Source organism: Narcine bancroftii, chromosome 1 (assembly GCF_036971445.1).
Source record: "Narcine bancroftii isolate sNarBan1 chromosome 1, sNarBan1.hap1, whole genome shotgun sequence".
Lineage (NCBI taxonomy): Eukaryota > Metazoa > Chordata > Chondrichthyes > Torpediniformes > Narcinidae > Narcine > Narcine bancroftii.
In genome coordinates, this window is record NC_091469.1 from 141,836,347 (window position 1) to 141,861,074 (window position 24,728).

Here is a 24,728-nt window from a genome sequence, read left to right on the forward strand (position 1 = left end):
CAGCCTTTGTGCCAGAGACACGATCTTCATGACTTGTCCCCTGTAGATGGTATCCAAAGCAGTATATTTATTGAGGGGAACAGCCACAGGAGTACTCTGCACTGTCTATCACCCCCCCCCCCTTTCCTCCTAGTCACCCATTCCCCTTGACTCCTGTCTGTTAGGGATGGCTGTCTCCCTACAACTCCTATCATTGCCTCTGCCTTCCTTATGATCTGCAGTTCATCCAACTGCAACTCCAGTCTTCCATGAGTTGTAACTGAATGCACCTTTTGCAGGTATAGTCATCAGGAACATCTGTGCTGTCCCTGACCTCCCACATCCTGCATTTGGAGCACTCAACTGGTAGGTGGATGATAGGCAGGTGGATGATAGGCATCTAAATAAATAAAAAGTTTAAACCACAGCTACTCAGTTACTGCAGCAACTCTCTAAGCTCCTCACCAACTGAAAAGCAAGGTAAGCTGTCCTGCCCTTTTTAAACCTGCTGCCCGACAGAGGTCACGCACCTGCGCACTAGGCCTCCTCCCCTCCTAAAGGGAGGAAGGAAAGGAGGAAAATAAATGACATTGACCCTGGTTCCCCAAAATCTATTTCCCCAAAAATAACTCGATGGCTTTTAACATTTTTAATTTGCTTTTGATTAGATGGCAAATAGAGTATTAGCAATTGAAGTGATGACATTGAAAGTTTGTTTTACACAGTTCAAGATGAGTCTGATTAAAACAATCCATCATGGTACAGATAGATTCAGATTTATTGTCAGAGTGCATACAACTGTGAGATTCTTTATAATTCATTATATTCAGTTATATTTGTTACCTATAAGCCCTAAAGATTCATGAAGTAAGTTGTAACCAGTGCAGAGAAGCAATGTTGAACACAGGTGATATTCATGGTCTATTCCATGTGACCTCAGAGGCTGGTAATTGACTGCAACATGTGTTCTCTTTCCTCTTTTTTTTTCCCTCTTGTTAACTGTAGATTCTCCTCCATCTGGTGGTGCTGGTTTGTCTGCTACACTCTCTCTGACCCCAGATTTTGGTCTGTCTTTTTTCACTTACACCTTGAGGAAGGTCTCAGGCCCAGATCATTGGTAATATATCTTTACCTTCTATGGATGCTGCAAGAGCCACTGAGTTCATCCAGCATTTCTGTGTTTTGACTATAATCACAGCGTCTACAGACTTTTGTGTTCCCCCCCGCCCCCCCATATTTTAATGCTTTTATTTGTGAACTAAAAATTTGGAGAGTAACTTTGCCCTGTTCCTTTTAGAAGTGCATATTCCTTTCATCAATATTCCGGTTTCCTTTTCAAATTCAGCATCAGTTTATTGTCATGAACAGGTCATGAAATTCATTGTTTTGCAGCAGGATTACAGTGCAAATATTGTTATGAGTTACATTTCAAAAATAAATAGACAGATAGATAAATAAATCGTGAAGAAAATGGAGAAAGTGAGGTAGTGTCTTTGGTTCATTGTCCATTCAGAAATCTGATGGCAAAGGGGAAAAGAAGCTGTCTTTGTGCTGCTGGGTGCCCCTTTACCCCTTTTCTGCTGGTAGCAGTGTCAAGATGGCATGGCCTGGATGGTGGGCGTCCTTGAGGATAGAGGGTGCTTTCTTAAGACACTGCCTCTTGTAGATGTCCTCAATGGATTGGAGACTGATGCCACTTATGTCGCTGGCCAAGTTAACAACTCTCTGGAGTTTTTTTTTCCATGTCCTGTACATTGGCACCTCAAAGTATAGCTGGTGAAGAGCCTTCTTCGTGATTGCATCGATAAGGAGGCCCCAGGACAGATCCTCGAGATGTTGGCATCCAGGAATTTGAAGTACTTTATCGACTCCACTCAATATTTCCTTTTTTTTTAAATTTGCTGCATGGCAAAAAAGGATGTGCCTTGAATTATGTCCTTTTACTAATTGTCTAAAATCCAGTCACAATTTTTTTTCCATAACATAGCTTTTATAAATGTTTCCTCCAATCTTTTGATCTATTTACTCTTTTTAATCTGTATTTTGGCCCAACATTCGAGTTTCAAGTACTACACTTCAAAAACCTGTTCTTGGTAGATCCAATGTACTTATTCTGTTATACTCTGTCTGCTTTGAACACTGTCATCTAAATTTCATGTTCCTCAAGTTTTAAACATTATTACATTATAGCATAGTACAGGCCCTTTGGCCCATGATGTTATGCCGAGCCCTATATACCTACCAAAAAAAATACTACCTCATAACCCTCTATTTTTCTTTCATCCATGTGCGTGTCTAAGAATCTCTTAAATTGTGATGTAGTCTGAAGCCAGATAATGGCTGTTTTGGAGAAACCTTTTTTTTTTGCAATGTTCCAGCCTCCACCACCACCTCTGGCAAGGCATTCGAGGCACCCACAATTCTCTACGTTAAAAAAAACTTACCCCTGATGTCTCCTCTGAGCTTTCCTCCCTTCACTGTGCAGAGATTCCTTTTCAGCATATATTGTGTACAGTTGTCTTATTTTTAACTTAATTGATTATATTTTGCTTGCCATCCTTGCACTATTTTAGGAACATTAAATACCTGTTGTGATTTCACTGATAATCCTTAGAACAGAGAAATATCAGAAATATCTCAAAAATAGCATATTTTGCTATTTAAAGTAGTTCCACCAGATATGTCCCGTACTCTGTTCCTACTAATTCTGCAACTTTATTTCAGAACACAGAGGCTCAGAAATCCGAAGTAAGGCCAATGTCCTTTTCAAGGAAATCAACGTGAAACAAGTGGTTAGAAATCCACAGTTATTGTCTCCAAGAAATCACAACTGCGGCTAGTGGAGAGTTAATATAATGTAATGGCGATGCTGCTCAACTGAACAATAAAACTGAATTTGTAAGATATTTTACATGCCATTATTATACTTTAGTTATTTATATGATCAAAGTAAACCTGAGTCATCCAAATGAATTGTGATGTAGTCTGAAGCCAGATAATGGCTGCTTTGGAGAAACCTTTTTTTTTTGCAATCTGTGATTCTTGCTCTCTTCACTCTCTCTCTCTCAACAGCCATTTTCACATGCATTAGTTCCCAATCCAAGTGAGACATATATAGAGAACAATAACTGAACTTACCCTCAGCCTAACTCCACAACTTCTTCCAGGAACTTGTGCATTGTAGCCTTCCTATTGCCCTTTACATCCTAGCATCCTCAAACCCTACATCTTTAATCAAGACAATTGATTTTTAATTCCCAGAATGCATTGAAATTTGTTTCTTTCTCTGGATATACAGTATTAGGAATTTTTTTATGGTTAAAGTTTCATATCTATAAAGAATTACTGTTGAGCTACTTTTAAGCTGAGGATTTGTCTGTCTTTCAAACAATTACAGCAAAACACATTATCTGCTTGTAAGATCTTGCTTTGTATGAATTGATTTGCACATTTCCCTCGGCTGTAACCACTTACTTCATTGACCTGCTGAGTTTCTCCAGCAGTGTGTTTTTACCTCAACCATGATGTCTATAGACATTCATTTTTTTACTTTTTACTTCATTGACAGCAAGGTGATTTGGCATGTTAATTTTTGTTTAGATACATAGAATGTTAATAGGCCCCTTCCGCCTCATGAACCGTGCCCCCCAAATAGAACAATTAACAGACAATCCACATCTAGTTTTGGAGAGCGAGAGGAAACTAGAGCACCTGGAGGAAACCCATGCAGATCCAGGAAGAATGTACAAACTCCTATCATACAGTACCAGATTTGGACCTGGTTCACTGGTGCTGTAATCTCCATGCTGGCGTAACAAACATGGTTAGATGTTACTAAGTAGATGGCAATGCTTTAACCATTGTGTATTGGAAGGCCGCTCGGGGGCTCATTCCATCCTTATCAAAAGGAGTGCTAATTTCTCCTTTCGTAAATGCTGTTCTGCTGTGGAGGTTCTTTCAGAAACCTAACTGTGTGGCTGCTTCTTTCATTTAATAAAGACTCAAGTACATTTGCCAGGCAAATGCTTAAGTAGATAAAAGTGTAGCTGGCTCAACAGACTTTGGATGCAATCTAGTGCAGTTGTTCTTCATAGAGAGAAAACATCTGTGAAAGATATTTTAGTCCTTTATAAAAATTAATTGAAGGCTAAACCATGAATAACAGCAGCTGCTTCAAAGCTCCTGCAACCCGCTGTCTCAATGGAATGTTTATGGTGTGAAAAATAAAAAAATTAAAAAAAAAGAATGTACACTATTCTCCCTCTGGCATTATAGGTTTCCTTCCTCCAATTTCCTTCCATATCCCATATGTATACAGGTTGGTAAATTAATTAATGACTGTAGATATCCACAGTGTGCTGGTGAGTGGTAGAATCTGGGGTGTTGATTGAAATGTGGGATGAATAAAATTGGGATTAGTACAAGTGAATGCTTGATTACCATGTACAACTCCAGCTTTATGGTTTACGAAAGCAGTTTCTTGTATGAAGCAGCGATTTTCTGTGTGAACTTTACATTAATATTCTCATTGGCAAATTTATTTGCAAACACATTGTATTGGATAGTGCCCTTCTGTGCAAATTGTGTTAACCTGATTAAGATAATCCTCGTAATCATTTCCAAAAAAAGAGGCATCGATTGGGAACTAGGGAAAGTTACACCCATTCGCAGTCCTTTTGACATTTTTTTCCAGTCCTCATGTGCACTTGACAACATTACATTCCACAAAAAGCCCTTTTCTGCCCTTACTGTTATAAAATGGATGCTCTGCTGCAATGAGCAGTAAATGTGAAAAACGGCATGATCAGGTTATAGGTTGTCAAACAGTCATCGTCCAACAGCTGCATAACGTTGTTGCTTTTTTGTCCTTTAATGTTACGGGCATTGTTTGAGATGGGGGAACTTGATGAGGTAGTTTCAGAGGTGACTGCTCAGCTGCTTCTAAAGTTTATAGACTTGGCGACTGCTAATATGGAACAGATTTTCTATTATTTATAAATAAAGATATTCATTGTGTTTCTTAGGGGTGACAATGTTGACATCATCTGTTATGTCAATGCAGGCTGGGTCAAAGCATACCTACTTGCAAAGAGATTACTCCCCACAGTCTTCTTTGTTCATCAGAAGGTCCAGGAAGGATGTTCAAAGTTCAGAGGTATTGTCAGAGAACCCTGAGATTCTTTTCCTGCAGGTCAGATGTAGAATTTCCACTTGTGTGATGGGCTTGCAGGTTCTTATGTTTCATATCTGTCAGAACCGAGATGCTTGAAATTCTGTGTTCAGGACACTGTTATTCTTCTTTGTAATAATAGCAAGTCATTTTTCACATTGCCTGTCAGGCATTATGCTCAAGCATTTCCACTCCCAGCCATCTTAGGCTATTCCTTGGAAAGCAGTCTAAAGCCATGGGTCATCAAGGAATGCTGTCATGCAGGGGCCGTTGCGATGTGATGCTTAAGATTTGTTATCCTCGTTTAAGACCATAAGACATAGGCTATTCAACCCATTGAGTCTGGCTCACAATTAACCATGAGCTGATATATTTTCTCAGTCCAACTTCCCAGCCTTCTCCCCATAACCTTTGATGCCCTGGCTAATCAAGAACCTATCAATCACTGCCTTAAAAATACCCAGTGAGTTTGCATCCACAACCACCTGTGGCAGCAATGCCACAGATTGACCACCCTCTGGCTCAAGAAATTTCTAGGCATCACTGCTCAAAGCAGATGCCCTTCAATCCCAAAGTTGTGCCCTCTTGTGCTGGACTCTTTTTACCTTGGGGAAACAACCTTTCTCCATCTATTCTGTCCATGCCTTTCAACATTCAACATGCTTCAATGAGATCCCCTCTCGTTCTCCTAAATTCCAATGAGTACAGGCCAAGTGCTGTCAAACACTTCTCATATGATAACCCTTTCATTCCTGGAATTATCCTTCTGAACCCTCCAGCATCAGTACATTTTTTATTCACGAGGAGCCCAAAAATACTCCTAATAGTCGAAGATAAGTCTCACCAATGCCTTGTAAAACTTCAACATCACGTCATTCTTATAATAAAGTACAGCCTTAAATATTTGGGTTTTTTTAATTGATTCTAAACAGGCTAGCACTGTTGAAATGGGATCTTGTGTAGGGCAAATCGATGAACAGAGAAAAGTGACAGGCCATTTCGGCCCATGATCCATGCTGCCAAATTTACACTCAATTAACCTACACCCCTGGTACGTTTCAAGGGCTTCTAACATCACTACAGTCGTCACAGCTCAAGCATGTTATGGGGCTGCCAGTTGTCTCACCACTGAGGCACCCATTGAATGAATATGCCAACAACTAACTGCAACTATTCAATGACAAATATAAGTTATGCCACCAAGCCCTAATCTATGCCAGTAATTCTGGGAACAGCTGTTAACTAAAAAGTGGTATCATTAGATGAGCATCCTGTGCTAACATGATTAACACGTGAAAGTAGCAGGTCTTTCCCGAAAGGTATTCCCCTGGAAATATTAAAGTGATTTATTTGGGTTATATTTCCATTATGCATGAACTACGCACAAAGTAGCAGGTCTTTCCTGAAAGGTATTCCCCTGGAAATATTAAAGTGATTTATTTGGGTTATATTTCCATTATGCATGAACTGCACACAAAGGTGTCAACCTATCCAGATTCAAGATATTATTTGTTTCTACTGTGGCCCTTTCATTACACAATTTACTATAAAATCCTGTTGCTTGTTGATTGAATTTATTTTATTTAATGAATTGGTAATGGAGCTTTTTTAATGAGTTTATTATACAACTTGGCTCAAACAAAATGCAATTCCCCATTTTCATGAAGAAAACATGAAAACATAGAAATGATTCTACAATACCACGTTTATACGAAGACAATAGATTCAGGAAAACATTTACTCACAGAGACTTGTTAGAACAATTTGGTGTAACCTTCAATAATGTGTAGCAATACCCAATCCTGAAAGATCACATGAACAATGCAATGATATTTTAACGTTATGTACGCACATTTCAGAAGGGATAAAGATATTTTCATCGTGGATTCTGCATGCATGCAGATATCTTGAGAGGGTGCTTTAGGGCCAACTATTCATCTTTCGTATGGGATTAAATGGAATGAGTTGGATGATTTGTTGCTGAGTCGGGTTACTTGCATGCAGCAACAGGAAACAATAAGTTTTTTTTTCTTTGTCCTATCAATATTTACCATGAGAGTCCTATACTCTTGCTGAGAAATAAGACTGGTGGAGTGTGATAAAAATACAACTGGTTCTTGACTAGAATCACTCCGGCAGAAATATAGCGAGACGAGAAAGAGATACACAGGTCCATCGTCTTCACAGAACACTACAATTTATCTCATTATGGGCAATGCTCATTCATTTATAGTACAACTTTCCAAAGGAGAGAAAAGAAGTACTGACATTTTTTTCCCGATTTGATAGGCTGACTTGTAAGGGTGTTAGCCAACAAGTTCTACATAACATATGATCACAACAGTTTACATTCACAATAAAAATACTAAGTAGGTCAGTTGGTAGCTATAGAGTTTTCGGATGTGATCCATGGAAGATTAATGATTGGAACAATTAACTACATTTATTTTTAATGCTAGTATAAATGCAACATGAGTAACTCAGCAGGTCCATCAGTGTCCTTTTTGTACAAAGGTAAAGATACATAACCAATATTTTAGGCTTGCGCCCTTCATCAAGGTGATCATTTTTTAAATACTGTCTAACCTACAGGGTTTTCTTACATTTAGTTTTTTTAATTTCAGATCTTTTTTTTAAATTATAACCACCTTCATCTGAAAATACATCAGTTGAGCTCATGATTGCAAGGCTAATTTTATGCAAATACAAAAATCCAGATGCTAGAAATAAAAATGAGATCAAATGCAAGCTAGAGGATCCATTCCTCATCTTCAATGTTAGCAAGTTGGAACATTCAGAGTTGATAGTGAACTCATAGAAACTCATTATTTCTACCTGTGTTAGAACTGGCTATTTCTGCCAGCTTAAATATTGTTGTAAGTACAGGTTGGCCTGCAAGGTGCATCTCAAGGTAGAAGGTGAATTAGCCACACAAGGCAGACAAAGAAGCACAATCTGCTTCTCACCTTCAAATTAACTCTTCTGATCATATGGCCTCACCATTATCTGTAATATCCCCTTTGTGCTATCCAACCCACCCTACCTTCTGCAATCAAAATTCCTTTTTGTCCTCCCCTTCCCAGTTTTGTTGAAGGACCTCAAACTTGAAATGTTAACTTTCTCTTTCCACGAATGATGCCTGACCTGTTAAATGTTTCTAACATTTTCGCTTATTATTCTGTAACGGCACTGATTTACCACAGCTTACAAACAAATAAAGAATACACTCACTTGTTCCTTTCAGCCACACCATAAAGTCGACTTTCTTTTATTGTTCACTGGACATCACATTGCATTCTTCAACTCCCCAAACACCACCCAGCCAAACTCCTCTGACCTTCTCATTGGCTCACTGCCACACGGGTGATCCCGACATTCTCACTCTCCTCCTCCTGCTTCTGAGATCCAACACCCGTATACTGATGCTTAACACACCCGCACATGCACGCTATTACATCTGCGCGTTGCATCACTTACGTCATCGGCGGCAACCAGCTCCGCTCCCGACTAAGGTACGTACGTGGCCACGATAATCTCAAATCATTTAACTATTTTTGATTTTTGTATTTCCACTCAGCTCACCATGTGGCATCCACCAGAACTATGCAACCTGCCCACAATGAAATTGACAAATCCATTCTGGCCAACACAGTGCAATAGGTCTACCCTGAATCATCAACAAAGTGATGGAGGAGACAAGGTTCCAGCACTATTAAGTGGCACCTACCCAGAAACATCCCTAGCACCAGTGCTCTGGGTTACTCTAGAATGACCTGGCCACAAAACTCTTTAATCCAATGTCTCAGCATGGGCAAAAGTGACCACCCTTGTCGTAAAATGCAGCACTTGTCCTTCAAGAAACTCTAATAAAAACTGAAATGAATGGTCTTCACTGAATAGAATATTGCACACAAGGAAGGAAGGTGTTATTGATGAAAGGCAAGAGCCTCAGCCCAAGTGTTATATATAGAGAATTTAGGTTAAAATGGCTTAAGTTAAAATGTGATGATTAATCATAAAAAGGGAAGCCAGAACGGACAGGGAGCTTACTAGCAGCCAAGGACAAAAGGTTCAGCTGGATATGTTTTTTTAAACATATCTTTTCATGGTCATAGTGAGAGACATGCAGGAGACAAAAGATTGATAAGAAGGGTGAGAAACAGAATTTAGTGTATGTAGAGTTCGCAGCGTACGTAACGAACGTGATAATTAAAAATGCAGTTGTACTTAGAATGCTTTTGCAATACTAACCAATTAAAACAGTATTAATAAGTAGGGGAAGGGCAAACAACAAGGGTATAAAAATCAATGCACTGTATGTATCAGGGCTTAACTGGTGAGAAGCCAGTTGAGTCCAACTCTGCAGACTTGTAAATAAAGCTTGTCGTGTCATCAGTTTTAAAGAGACTCATGTGTGAGAAGTTTTATTTCTGACACCAAGGATAGTAGAGCACTTCCTCAACTGGAAGATAGAAGCTAGTTGCATTCTGTTCTTTCTTGTTATCAGCTGGAGCTAATAAGAACCTCCTTATTCAGTAAAATAGTAAAAGACTTTTAACCATTGGGTAAGGGACACGACCCTGATTAACAAATTCCAAGGAATATGTACGAGTGTGGAGCAGCCTATTTGAATAATCTAGAAACCCTAGGGGTCTGAAAGTAAAAGTACATGTAAGCCACAAGGCAGTTTCGCTTGAGGCAAGACTAGCTGCTTGTGACTGTGCTTCTTGCTGTAAAGGAGTTCCCACACTTTGCAAAGTAATTAAAAATCTGTGTCACTGTATTTGTTTTCAAACAACAAAAGGTCCACTTTAGCACAGTTTTGAGCTGCTCTATTGAACAACTTTTTTTCTCTCACCCATAATAAGATTATAGGAGTCATGGAAATCTTACGAAGGAGGACTTCATTTATCCCATCTCGTCTCTGGGTGGAAAATGTAAGCCCCGAACTCCTCTCAATTTCTCCTATTAATTATTTCAAATCTGTGACTCCCTCTGCAAAAGGTTCTGTTGTAATATTGTACACAAGAGCCTCCATTGTTTCAAAGAAAAAAAAATCATACACATTCAATCTTTTCAGAGCTAAAATGTACCTATTCCAGCAGTATCTTTGTAAAAGTAAAAGCATAATGGTGGAGAAAACATTGTGCTTTTACTCCAAACATAGTGTCTGCAGAAAAAAATTCTCTCCACCCTTTGCCATGCAATCATATTTTTTCTGTCTTGTAGTGGCCAAACCTTGTGTATAGTAGTCAAGCTGCCATCTAACTTGTGTTTTAAAGTTCTCGTAGTTGTGCAATTATTGCATACAGTTGCCTGTAATGGTGTACACCCTTACCTCAGTACATTTACTCCACACAATTCTGGTCACCCCTTTAAAGGAATGATGTAATTGGACGCCTCAGGATGATGATGTCACAATGAAGAAAAAAATAAATAAATAAAGCAGCTGATACTGCCATCTGAAATGCTGAAAAATAGAAATGCTGGCAGAACTCGGTGAACCAACCAGTCCACATTTTGGGTCAGTGACCCCCCTCCCCCTCAGAATTGGGTGAGGAGTAGAGGGTTTACAGTTTTCAAAGCAGAGCAGAGGTCAGGGAGTGAGGTGTGAGGCAGAGGAATGATGTGGAGATAAAGACAGACAGATTAGGTGACAAGGGGAATGGGAACTGAGCATGGGAACAAGGCATTTTAGAGTTATGGGGTGAGAAAGATATGAATTCACTGGTAAAGCCTGAAGAAAACTGAGGTCCTCCATCAGCCAGCTCCCCGCCATGACTACCAGCCCTCCCACATCTCCATCGGGCACACAAAACTCAAAACGGTCAACCAGTTTACCTATCTCGGCTGCACCATTTCATCAGATGCAAGGATCGACAACGAGATAGACAACAGACTCGCCAAGGCAAATAGCGCCTTTGGAAGACTACACAAAAGAGTCTGGAAAAACAACCAACTGAAAAACCTCACAAAGATAAGCGTATACAGAGCCGTTGTCATACCCACACTCCTGTTCGGCTCCGAATCATGGGTCCTCTATCGGCATCACCTACGGCTCCTAGAACGCTTCCACCAGCGTTGTCTCCGCTCCATCCTCAACATTCATTGGAGCGCCTTCATCCCTAACATCGAAGTACTCGAGATGGCAGAGGCCGACAGCATCGAGTCCACACTGCTGAAGATCCAGCTGCGCTGGGTGGGTCACGTCTCCAGAATGGAGGACCATCGCCTTCCCAAGATTGTGTTATATGGCAAGCTCTCCACTGGCCACCGTGACAGAGGTGCACCAAAGAAGAGGTACAAGGACTGCCTAAAGAAATCTCTTGGTGCCTGCCACATTGACCACCGCCAGTGGGCTGATATCGCCTCAAACTGTGCATCTTGGCGCCTCACAGTTCGGTGGGCAGCAACCTCCTTTGAAGAAGACCCCAGAGCCCACCTCACTGACAAAAGACAAAGGAGGAAAAACCCAACACCCAACCCCAACCAACCAATTTTCCCCTGCAACCGCTGCAACCGTGTCTGCCTGTCCCGCATCGGACTTGTCAGCCACGAACGAGCCTGCAGCTGACGTGGACATTTACCCCCCTCCATAAATCTTCATTCGCGAAGCCAAGCCAAAGAAAAAGACTACCTGAAGATGGAGAATTCAACATTAATTTTGGAAGACACCAGGGACTGCAGATGTTAGAATGAAGAATGATGGATAAGTCAGGCAGCATTTGTGGATGGATTCAGTCCAGACTTAAAAGATTCACGAAAGGGCCTTAGATAGGGTGGACAGTCGGCACCTTTTTCCAGGTAACAATAGCAATTCAATTCTGATATAATAGGAACATTCAAACGACTTTCAGACTGGCACATGGATGTAAGAAAGATAGAGGGTTATGGAAGGCCAAGGTGGTTGTGGAGCAGGTTTACACAAGTTCGCACAGCATTGTGGGCCTAATAGCTTAATGTTAATCCTAGCCCTAACCCTTCCACTATTTTAAGTAATCGCTTTGTTATGCACTGTGCTTGCTGTGTGCGCCATCTACAAAATGCCCAACAATTACTTCCAAGTTACTCTTGTCACTACCAGTTAGTATCAAAGACAAACCTCAAGAAACTCCCACCCAAGAACATCAACGTGATCCCCATGCACGTAACAAACCTCAAGAAACTCCCACCCAAGAACATCAACGTGATCCCCATGCACGTAACAAACCTCAAGAAACTCCCACCCAAGAACATCAACGTGATCCCCATGCACGTAACAAACCTCAAGAAACTCCCACCCAAGAACATCAACGTGATCCCCATGCACGTAACAAACCTCAAGAAACTCCCACCCAAGAACATCAACGTGATCCCCATGCACGTAACAAACCTCAAGAAACTCCCACCCAAGAACATCAACGTGATCCCCATGCACGTAACAAACCTCAAGAAACTCCCACCCAAGAACATCAACGTGATCCCCATGCACGTAACAAACCTCAAGAAACTCCCACCCAAGAACATCAACGTGATCCCCATGCACGTAACAAACCTCAAGAAACTCCCACCCATGAACATCAACGTGATCCCCATGCACGAAACAAACCTCAAGAAACTACCACCCAAGAACATCAACGTGATCCCCATGCACGTAACAAACCTCAAGAAACTCCCACCCAAGAACATCAACGTGATCCCCATGCACGTAACAAACCTCAAGAAACTCCCACCCAAGAACATCAACGTGATCCCCATGCACGTAACAAACCTCAAGAAACTCCCACCCAAGAACATCAACGTGATCCCCATGCACGTAACAAACCTCAAGAAACTCCCACCCAAGAACATCAACGTGATCCCCATGCACGTAACAAACCTCAAGAAACTCCCACCCAAGAACATCAACGTGATCCCCATGCACGTAACAAACCTCAAGAAACTCCCACCCAAGAACATCAACGTGATCCCCATGCACGTAACAAACCTCAAGAAACTCCCACCCAAGAACATCAACGTGATCCCCATGCACGTAACAAACCTCAAGAAACTCCCACCCAAGAACATCAACGTGATCCCCATGCACGTAACAAACCTCAAGAAACTCCCACCCAAGAACATCAACGTGATCCCCATGCACGTAACAAACCTCAAGAAACTCCCACCCAAGAACATCAACGTGATCCCCATGCACGTAACAAACCTCAAGAAACTCCCACCCAAGAACATCAACGTGATCCCCATGCACGTAACAAACCTCAAGAAACTCCCACCCAAGAACATCAACGTGATCCCCATGCACGTAACAAACCTCAAGAAACTCCCACCCAAGAACATCAACGTGATCCCCATGCACGTAACAAACCTCAAGAAACTCCCACCCAAGAACATCAACGTGATCCCCATGCACGTAACAAACCTCAAGAAACTCCCACCCAAGAACATCAACGTGATCCCCATACACGTAACAAACCTCAAGAAACTCCCACCCAAGAACATCAACGTGATCCCCATGCACGTAACAAACCTCAAGAAACTCCCACCCAAGAACATCAACGTGATCCCCATGCACGTAACAAACCTCAAGAAACTCCTACCCAAGAACATCAACGTGATCCCCATGCACATCACTGCTCTTTATTTGTTGCTTGGTCTAAATCCCAGAACTCTCCAAGCATCATCAGAAGGGCTGCAGTGATTAGAGGGCAATGATATCAAATACTGACCTTGTCTATAATGTGCAAATCTATAGATCCATAGAAGATAACAGCACAGAAAAAGGCCTCATAGCCCATCGAGTCCTTGCTGATCTATTTTTCATCTCCTCCCATCAATCTGCACCTACCATAGCCCTCCCTACCCCTTCAATCCATGAACCCATCCAAATGTTTCTTAAATGTTGAAATTGAACCTGCATCCACCTCTTCCACAAGCAATTAGTTCCACATTCCCACCACCCTCTGTGAAGCTGTTTCCTGAATGTTCCCCTTAAGTATTTTACCTTTTCCCCTTAATGCAGGTCCTCTTGTTCTGGTCTCACTCAACCTTCGAGGGAAAATGACTGCTTGCATTTACCCGATCCATATCCCTCATAATTTTGTACACCTCATCCCTGTCGCTCCAGGTCCTAACCAATTCAACCTCTCTCGATAACTCAGCTCCTCAAGTCCTGGTATCATTCTTGTAAATTTTCTTTGCGCTCTTTCAATCTTATTGATATCTTTCTTCAGGTAGGTGACCAAAATCGCACACAATACTGATGAAAGGTGCAGGCCCAAAAGGTTAGTTACCTTTTACATCCTAGAGATGGTTGAGTTTCTGGAGCACATTTGTGCATTGCACAATACTCCAAATTTGGCTTCACCAATGTCATCTAACTTTAACCTAATGTTCCAAGACCAATATCCCAAAAGCTCTCTTTACAACCCACTTTCAAGGAATTATGTATCTGTATTTCCAGATCCCTCCATTCTTCCATACTCCACAGTGCCCTACCATTTACCATGTAAATTCTACCCTAGTTTATTCTCCCAAAGTGCAACACTTCATACTTATTTGCATGAAATTTCATCTGCCATTTAACAATCCATTTTTGCAACTGGTCCAGATCCCACTACAAGCTTTGAAAGCCTTCCTTGCTCTCCAGTACACCCTCCTTCAACTTATGTGTCATCTGCAAATTTGCAGATCCGATTTAGATCATTGATGTAGATGACAAACAACAATGTACCCAGCACCGATTCCTGAGACACACAAGACATAGGCCTCCAATCATAGAGGCAATCATCTACTACCATGGGCTTCTCCCATAAAGTCAATGTTCTACCTTATCAAATGACTGAACCTTATTAACCAACCATGTTGGGCCCTGTCAAAACCTTTAGAAGTCCATGTAGACATGATCTGCTGCTTTTTCTTTCCTGATAACCTCCTTGATAAACTCTAAAGTTGGTTAGACATGCCATGTACAAAGCCATGTTGACAATGCCTATCCATGCACAAAATTTACACATAACACAGTAACAGGCCATTTCAGTCCACAGATTTGTGTCGCCCAATTTACACCCAATTAACCTACACCCCTGATATGTTTTGAATGGTGGTAGGAAACTGGAGCCCCCAAGGAAAACCCACAAAGACATGGGGAGAAAGTACAAATTCCTTACAGACAGCGCAGGATTGAACCCCAGTCCTGATCGCGGAGGTGTAAAAGCATTGTGCTAACTGCTATGCCAACCGAACCACCCTATATATCTGGTCTTTTAAGATATCTCCTAATAAGTGATGTCAGATTCACACCCTGACATCATAGAATAATCTCTAATTACCCTGATTATTCTTGGAGAATTTTTCAATGGAACAGAGAACAGATTCTCCAATCCTCCAGTGCTGAGTATGTTTTAAGTACCTCTGCTCAGGCCTTTGCAATTTCTGTACATCCCATAAAGAAGGAAATGATTTAACTCAGTGCGACTGCTGTCTCAAAGTTATGCTCAAAAGAAAATATAGTGAACAGCTCAGCTGGAATTTAGAAATCCTGACTGCTCTGTTAATTAAAGGAACAGAAAAGCTCAATTTGTATGATTGCAAAGACGTTATATGGCATTTGATGAAGCCCTGGACTTCAGAAGGAAACAAATGCATGAGCAAATATTTTTATCCAAAGAAAGATAACTATCTTCCAGATTCCCACTTTCTCCATCACTTTTTGTTCCTTATAATTGTACTTGGATTCATGTAAAAACTCAATATGCCTACTTCGATGAAAGGTTCAAGCCCGAAAAGTTGATTTTGTATCTTATAAGGTACACTGTTTGATCTGGTGAGTTCTTCCAGCATTGTATTTTTACTTCAATCCAGGTGTCTGCAGACTTTCATGTTTTTCGACATGGATTCATGTCCAGACTCTTGCCTATTCATATGAGGAATGCCAACAACATAAGACTGAGCCCCAGTGGCCTCAGGTCATTTTTTGCTTTTAAATTTATTTACAAGATGGTAGAAGCCCATTCGAGCCATTGAAACTAATGCTGCCCAATTAAAGCCAATTCACCTGAAACCCCGTATGTTTGGAGGGTAGGAGGAAACCGGAGCACCCGTGGGAAAGGTAGAAGTAAGACACTGAACAGTGTAATGCAATCATGAGTATAAATTTGAGCGATGTGGTAATGGTTTGATGTTTGTTGCTGGGCAACTCCTGCCCAGCTAGTAAGTTTCCAACAACCTGAAGGTTCCCCAACACTGATCTTCCACAAATTTGATGAGCAAGCCAGGAGTCCAATATCTCAGCGAGACCGAGGAAGGATGTTGACAGATGGCGGGATTCCTCCAGTAGGTAACTGGCCAATTTAGGATGAGGTAAGCAGACACCTTTTTCATAAAAGTTTGTGAACGAGGCTCCATATGGACTGGCAGTTCCAGATGTGGTCTCGTGCGAATGACGGACTCCCATGGCCAAGTGCATAATTGAGAATGTGAAAATGAGGAGCTGAGTTGAGGAATGAAGGCTGAGAAACATGCCTTAAAATTTAAAGGATTTTCAGTATAAACATTTGGATAATATATGATGTGAACTAAGTGCAGAATAAGAGATTAATTGAGAAATAAGTGAAAAAAGAGTTTTAAAAGAAAATTGGGTGAACAGAAAGCTGTAGGCCACCACAGTGGGCTGCGCCCAGATGACTGTGAGCTGTAGGCCGCACTTCATGTGCCTGCCACTCCGTGAGCTGTAGGCTGCCACAGTGGGCTGTGCTTGCCACATTGTGAGCTGTAGGGCACAACCTTGTGTGCCCGCCACACTGTGAGCTGTAGGCCTTCGATCGCAGGCTGTGCTTGCTACTGGATGCAACCAAGGGGTGAAATGTGGGCTGTGCCCACCATTGAAACAGCCTCAGAAAAGAGGTGAATCGTGAGACCCGTGGACACTGTGGGCAAGGAGAGGTCTTCTCCAGAAACGTCCGCCACTGACTTAACCTCAGAAAAAAAATGGAAGTCAACGGGAGGAAAAGAAAAAAAGGGAGAAAAGTACAAGAGTAAATGGGAAATAATAATTTTGAGTTTGATGGGCCTTGCGGAATTGGCTGTAGGTTCGGGCTGATAAAATAAGAATTGTTGAAGTGTGCCGGCCAGTTGCAGCCACTTGAATAAAAGAATGGTCACCCATGCTGAGCGCTCGGACCACATGTTCCAGGGCAAGCTATGAAATGGAGGGGGGGAAACATGGACAAAGGTCCCTACCGTGGTCAGAAGGGGAGCATTTAGATCAGCATGCACTTCCAGTGTGAACACAATAAATAAGATTTTTCCAACAGTTATAACCCCACCTTTGATAAGAACTCAAAACAATTATTAAAATATTCTTTCACATTTTTCAAGTTCTTTGCAATTGATATGCTAATATTAATCAAGTCTTGGGCAAATTTTGGAGAACTGTCCCTTCAAGCATGTGAGGCAGCTTCATTGTGCAGTTGTGAAGTCATCACCTGCGACAAACCCGGAAGATGCAAGAAGAATGACAACTGGCAGATTCGGGTAGGGACACCATGGAGAAGACAGGAGGGGCTGGCAGTGGTCACAGCAATAGAAAGAGAGGTGGTGGTTGTTGGGAGAGCAAAAGCAGAATGACCGGTGCGACCCAGGAGAGCGAGACAGCTACTCGAGTGGGCACCAGAACCAGAGCAGCAGCAGATGCACGAGGACACTGTCAAACTCTCCCTGCAGGCATGAGCGGCAATGACATCAACAGCTACCAGATCCAGATAGGACATTGAGAAGATGGGAGGGCAGCCAGTGGCTGGGTGCTGACATGGACGTGACAGTGTCATCCTTAGCATCTCGCTGAGTGAGGGCTGCCGCCAGAAAGAGAGAGCCGCGGGCAGTGAGAATAACAGAGGGAGAGAGAGGGAGGAGGCTGGTCCCTCTGGGCAGGGAGAGCTGAAGCCAGCCGTGTCCCCAGGGAAAGGAGCAACTTGTGAAAGTATGAGCATACGTACGAAAAGTGAGTACTGAAGATGACAAGAATATGGCTGCCCTGGCTCTTAGACTGCAATGTTGGGAAAATTGCGGCAAAAATTAACATAATCACCTCCCGTGTGGTCATTCAGACTGGGCGTCTTTTTAGACTGCAAGTCCTTGGGTGCAACAGTCTCGATGGTTGGACGTGCAGAAGTGTGAATGTCCATCAACTAATTTTTCTGGTCTGATTTATACTTCAGGAAATAGTTGTAGGGATCCTGCAGGATAAATCACGGAGCACGAATTCACTGAAAATTCCTGCACATTCTTTTTTAGACTGCCCATGCAGCGGTAAAATTCCTTGATTGTGCCGTTACATGCCTGCAGTCTAAAAACCATAAATGAAAAGAATGTGCTGTTCTCTCATTTGGATGACAGTGAAATAAGTGATTTTTTTGATGCAATTTTCCCAGTCATGTAATATCGCTGGTGAAATGGTCACACAGCATGGTGAGTACTGAAGATGACAAGAATATGACAAGAATTTCTATGTTACTGATCAAGGAAAGATGGGTGGAAATGAACTGTATAAACCAGGAATTACTGAATCATTGAAGAAAATCATTTAACTCTGGCAACAGTGTACAGTCTCAGCATTGGCGGAGGCATGCAGACAGTGAAGGGCAATATCTATACCGTCCCGTGTATGCTGGAGGGTGGGGGTGAGGGGGCTGGGGGAAGGTTAGTTCATAACTGGGGAAAGGTGTGGGGTAGGAGAGTGTTCCTCACTGCAGGAGGAACCCCTGCGAGAAATGTGTATTAAGGAATTGCTTGAAGCCATGAAACTACCATCCAACTCGGCAGGGGTAAAATGTACAGCACACGCCAGGCACTGATCCAGGGCCCATTGGTAGTGACCAAGCTGACAAGGCTACGAAAGGAGAGATTTGATAACTGGAAGGAGTACTGGCCTCAAGCAAAGCAAGCAGTGTTGCTAAAATTATTTGATTTGATTTGGTCTGCAGTATTTGATTGAACGCAAGGGGTGCAATCTGGACAATTAGTAGGCCTGTGGGAACAAATTATGAGAGGAAAAATCGTGGCATCAAGCTCATTAATACGGGGAATTTGGAGAGCAGCTCATGGAGTGAGTCACTCTACGGGGGGGCGGGGGGGGGTGGGGGGAGAGATGATGAATATTCGTTTCTACCAAAATTGACTGAACATGCCAAATTTGACAGGAAGAGACAAGAATGGAATTCCCACCACATATACTAAGCTCTCTACCACCACCGGAGGGTCCACTTATTCACCTAGTAATGGACTATGTGCCGAATATACCTTTAACTATGCCGGCTTGTATAGGAATTTTCACCCAAAAAAATCTGGCACTTATCGCTGACAAGAGAATGCTTTTAAAAGCAAATCACAATATTTTAATAGCAAATGATCATTTAAAGGTTGAAATGTTATTTTGATATTTTAAAATAAACCAGTCGGCTCCTGTAACTGGACATTTAAAGCCCGTACAGAGCCGACAGTAGTTGGACTGGGCGATTGGACCCCGTCGAGGTGCGCCGAGTCTTCGCAAATAAGTAACCATGCATGCAGGAGATTGCATTGGAGTCAGCAGGAAGATGGCGGCGGTAACATGACTCCATCGTTAACGTCAGAAATTTAAACATTTTGTAGAGGACAGCCTTAATTTTAAGGTGAAAATTTTAAGTCTCGAGAACCATCCTATACAGCAGCACGTACGGTAGATATGGTCGACCGCCCAGAACGGTCTCGACATAATTGACAGGTTGTCAAGGTGGGTTGAAGGATGTCACGGTCGCTCACTTGCCTGTGTTGGAAGTGGTGCCGGTTGCATGAGAGTAATAGGAGCACGTGCTAAGTATCAGGATACGGGCAATGGATATTGGACGCAGGAGGAGGGAGAGTGAGAGTGTCAGGATCACTCGTGTGGCAGTAAGTCAATGAGAGGGGATTTGGCTGGGTGGTGTTTGGGGAGTTGAAGAATTGTGTCTGAAAAGAATAAAGAGGGTCAACTCCATTGTACGCTGAAAGAAATGAGTGAGTGCATTCTTTAATTGTTTGTAAACTGGGGTAATCAGGGTTGTTGCAGGGATTTCCCACTGTGCATATAGACGCCAAAACAGTGGCAAAAGCACTTGCAAAAGAAATTTTCCCAAGGTTTGGAATGTATTGAACTTTGAGTCGTAACAATTTGTTTCATTTTGCAAATAAACATGCAGATGGCTCCATTAGCTGAGTGGTTAGACCAATGGCCTTGTGAACCAGAGATTGTGAGTCTGATCCCATCTTTGTGAGGGGTGTTGTACAAACTGGTGACCTCTGTCTTCCTTATGGTAGACAAGTTTAAAGAATTTCATGTATGTTTCATGTTTACCAGATGAATAAAATTACAACAATTCTCTTGTGCACATCATCCACAATCAGCTGTTTGCATCTTACAAAGATGTAATTAATGGTAACTTGAAAGCTAAACTGGCAAAATTCTGCAGGATTAAATTGGGTACAATGCTTTACCTTTAGCACTCAGCCATGAGAAACAGTAGAAATAGATACAGCTATTTAACTCCACAGGAGCTGGTTACTGCGAGGGTGATGTCAATGCCAGTGACCTAGCCCAGCAGCAATGAGGTAATTTTAGAAGTGTTGGAACAAGAAGTAGGAAAGTACTTGAAAGAACTAAACATTAAGCTGTCAGATCTGTTTATCCCCAGGTATAGGAAACACAAAGACTTCCAAGGAAGACATCGAGCTGCTTGTGAATCCCAGATTCTGATTGTATGTGAAGAAGCTTAAAAAGCAGTGTAAACAACTTGGGCAAATGCCATGTGACCCTGTCGACACCCACTGTGGTCAAGATAAAGGAGGTAGGATCATGGATTCATCTCAACCACTGCTGAGAGTCCCACCAAGGGGACGAACAAGACAGCACGAACAGCATCACTGCAGAGGATGCGGAAACGAGAGATTTGTGTTTATTTTGTTCTATAGCTTATGTTTATTGTTCTTAATGAGTATCGAAGAGGGTTGGGGAGCCCCGGTAGGAAAAGTGAAAAAAAATGGCATCTGCGGGAGTTTAATGCAGAAGATAAGTCTTCATTTTAAGGGAGGAAGTGTAAGAGGATAGCCGATAGAGATTGGAGTTTTATGGAGTGGCTAAAAAGGGAACCATAGGGAATGAAGTGGCATTAATGATTTACCAAAATCTGAAAACAAGGTTTGTGTCTGTACCGACAGTAACCACACCAGCAGTGCGAGTATAAGACAGCTTTAATAAACTAATATGTACACTAAGAGGTCTTGTCTCTCTGCAAGACCAACCTGGAAGGCTAGACTGTAGCTCTGGATGGCTTTATAGATAAGGTCACCGGGATGACCCCTGGTGGTCATATCACCAGAGTGGCAATCCCAAAGTCAGAGGAAAATTTGGCAGCAGAATTGTCATTGAAAAAAAGAGGGTAAATTCCATTACAAACATTTTCCATTGGAAAATGTCACTCGGAGTTGGCTCACTGCTTGTTTAGGACCCCGACCCCTATAGTTGTAGTCTGGGACATGGCTGTCTGTGGATGCGCCATAGTACTTGCAAGTGCAAGTTAGGAACAATGTTAAGAGAAGGAAGATTGATGATTCAACAGGATGAAGAGTGTTTTTAAAGATTTAAAAAGAACCTAAACATTAGGGAAGGGTGTCAGCTTGTGTGATTGTGTGGTTGAGAGAAAGGAGATCTCGCCCAGGTTTGGGAATGTAGCTGATGTGGATTTTTTTTTACAGCATTCTCAGTTAAGATGTCACTAATCCATTCACTTGCCTATCTGTGTGAGACTGTAGAAAGAATGTGGGAGTTGGACCCTGAACAATGTAATCATGAATGTAAATTTGAACAATGCGATAATGGTTTGACATTTGTTGCTGGAGAACCCCAGCCAAGGCCGAAGATTGTAATTTGAGCAATGCGATAATGGTTTGACGGTTGTTGCTGGACAACCCCAGCCAAGGCCGAAGATGGTAATTTGAGCAATGTGATAATGGTTTGACGTTTGTTGCTGGGCAACTCCTGCCCAGCTAGTAAGTTTCCAACAGTTGGGAGATTCCCCATTCAGGTGCAAGAACAATGCCCGCTGAAAGGGATACCTAGTTACACGATTGGCCCAAATAATGATAGGATTTGCAGATGATTAGTGTGTATCTTAATGTTGATAGGGGAATGCTTGTCACGTGGGAGAAGATTGTGTTTTGGATTGGCTGAGACAGATTGCGGAGGGGGATACAAACCGATGTAATTGTATGATTGGAGAGCTCCTGAATCCCCCAAGGGAGAGGTGGACCACCCACAGGCCTCTGTAATGAATAAAGGGCATTGGCTACTGAAATGCCTGAGTCCTTCATTCCTCCAGACAGTAAACTGCTGATTTAGATCTCACCGCAGAACCTGGATCAAGGATTGACACCACAAAAACCCACGCAGGCCACAGGGAGAATGTACAAACTCCTTACTGGTTGTGCCAGAATCGAACCCAGGTCTCTGCGGCTAACTGCTACGCTAACCATTCCGCCCAGTTAAATCCAACCCTGCCATCAGCTGCAGCCATCCAACTCAACTGGTTCGATAAAGATCAAGGAATAATTAAGCTGGTGATGGAGGGACTATTGATAAAGAGGTCAGCAATCTGAAACATTAGCATTTTCTTTCTTTTCTTTCTCTACAGAAGCAGCAGGACCTACTGTTTTCTGGTTTAAATTTGCATAATTTCTAGCTTTCCACCTTTGACCAGTTTCTCTGCTTCTCAGTTCTTTTTAAGGAGGCCTCACTGTTTCGTTTGGATTCATTATGATCTTGTTAACTTGTGGCAATACGTTTGGTGATTTTAAGTATGTATTCCTGGACCCTTGTGCGTGTCGATCACAAGATGGGGAGGATCATTTCAGATGAATGCCATGAGCATTTTTACATCAGCAAGAATTGAAGGAGTGATTGCTGTACTAGTGCTTCAAAGGATGAGAACTACAGGCGACTGTCATTTTCCATCCATTCACTTTAGAGAACAAATTGAGTATCTGTAATTCTTGTTTGGAATCACCCCTTACTTTAAAAACAAACACAATAACACTTCCTACAATTACCCATGAACTAACTGGACATTCACCACTTAATACATTTTCCACAGAAGCACAGGGAAGATCAAGAATTACCTTCCAAAATAAATGATGGTTTCGAGAAGAAACTGGATGTGTCTGACCCATGTTAAGGCACAACTTCCACAGCATATTTCCCAAGCTCTTGAATGACAGACAACAAAATTGTACCAGGAAACACAGTCGGGTCTGGTCTTCACACAACGGCAAATCAGTGTACTTTTACCAAGAGGCAGCCCAGCAGAATTGGAAACTGCACTTTGTAGCTATTTAAAAAAATAAATCTATGGATGTAAACTTAAAAGATTAAAGAGGTATTTGGAAATGGGCTGATCTTTGTGGTTTTAAATAAAAGCACTTGCACTGATCAATTCAGACAATTCTGTAACTCTACTGACAACAGCATTTTTAGTGTTAATTATTATCATTATTTATTTCTACTTCGAAATATGTGTAAAGTGCACATGTTAATAATGTTTCATCTTTATAAAATCTAAAGGATTTGTCCAACTTTTTTTTTCCGTTTGTATTATTAACAAACTCACGAGCAACTGCATGAACCGATTCAACTACTGAATACCATCACAGCAAGGATTTGCACCTTTCTAATTTACTTTGAGTCCATAATCATGGTGCATTTGTTTTACGTGGTCGTTTATTGGGTGATAAGTTATTTGTAAATGTTCTCACCAACGGAATGCACCATTGGGAGAAATGTTTGAAGCAAGGGCATTGCATGAGAGGACAGAATTTAGAAATATTAAATCTGGTCTTAGCCATGTCAAATTTCGAGTTAGCATGCTAACCACAACTTCTGTCCATTTTAATATCTGAGGGAAAGGATTTTCCTGGCAGCAGTCAGGAAAGTTTGTATATAAATAGCCAGCAATGAACATTGGAAAATTACCCATTTCCTTGTGGAATTCACTGTGCTATTGCAACTTTAAAGTTGTAAAGTATACATTGATACTGCAAAATGCCAGACCCACGTCATTTACGCAGCAAGGTTAGTAACCAACAATATAAAAGTACCAAAATTGTAATTTCTTTACAGCGTGGTTTCAATCAGAATGGAATCAGCCGTATTCCTGTCCCTAAAGGGGAGAAAGGATTGACTTTTGCCCACATTAATGCGTCATTAAGAGAGATTGCTGATTTTCCATCCTCAAGGAAGTACACTGGACCCTAGAAGAGGAACAAAATGGAAACGATGAAAAGATTTGTGGGACTCAACATCTTATTTATCCATACATATGATATATTGACTGATACCTCACTTAAAAGCCTGTTTGGGAAATTTGGCCACAACATCTGTTATTTTAACTGGATCCCATATTACAGCACAGAAACAGGCCCTTTGGCCCAATTTGTCCATGCTGACCACTTGCCTGCATTTGACTAATAATGCTCTCCGATACCAGTACTTGTCCCAATGTTTTTAAATTTTGTAATTGTAGTGGGTGGTACTACTTCC

The 24,728-nt window shown here is 41.8% G+C and overlaps 2 protein-coding genes, 1 long non-coding RNA gene and 1 other non-coding gene across 4 annotated transcripts in view; 2 read left to right on the forward strand and 2 right to left on the reverse strand.

Moving 5' to 3' along the window:
- Nucleotides 1-2,883, forward strand: part of spata4 (spermatogenesis associated 4) — a 41,886-nt gene extending 39,003 nt beyond the window's left edge. The window contains 1 exon segment of the mRNA XM_069940879.1: nt 2,704-2,883. Within this exon segment, the coding sequence (XP_069796980.1) occupies nt 2,704-2,819 (116 nt within the window). The 3' untranslated portion in view covers nt 2,820-2,883.
- A 908-nt stretch (nt 2,884-3,791) lies between these two features.
- LOC138752178 (U6atac minor spliceosomal RNA) lies at nt 3,792-3,915 on the reverse strand. The gene has a single exon (XR_011350433.1). It is a non-coding gene; the product is annotated as a U6atac minor spliceosomal RNA (small nuclear RNA).
- Nucleotides 3,916-20,615: 16,700 nt separating this feature from the next.
- LOC138745094 (uncharacterized) lies at nt 20,616-23,579 on the forward strand. Its single transcript, XR_011346047.1, has 2 exons — nt 20,616-20,749; nt 20,833-23,579. It is a non-coding gene; the product is annotated as an uncharacterized lncRNA (long non-coding RNA).
- Nucleotides 23,580-24,283: 704 nt separating this feature from the next.
- wdr17 (WD repeat domain 17) overlaps nt 24,284-24,728 on the reverse strand; it is a 144,205-nt gene continuing 143,760 nt past the window's right edge. Inside the window, exon 28 of the mRNA XM_069940891.1 lies at nt 24,284-24,439. Within this exon, the coding sequence (XP_069796992.1) occupies nt 24,320-24,439 (120 nt within the window). The 3' untranslated portion in view covers nt 24,284-24,319. The remainder of the gene's footprint in view (nt 24,440-24,728) is intronic.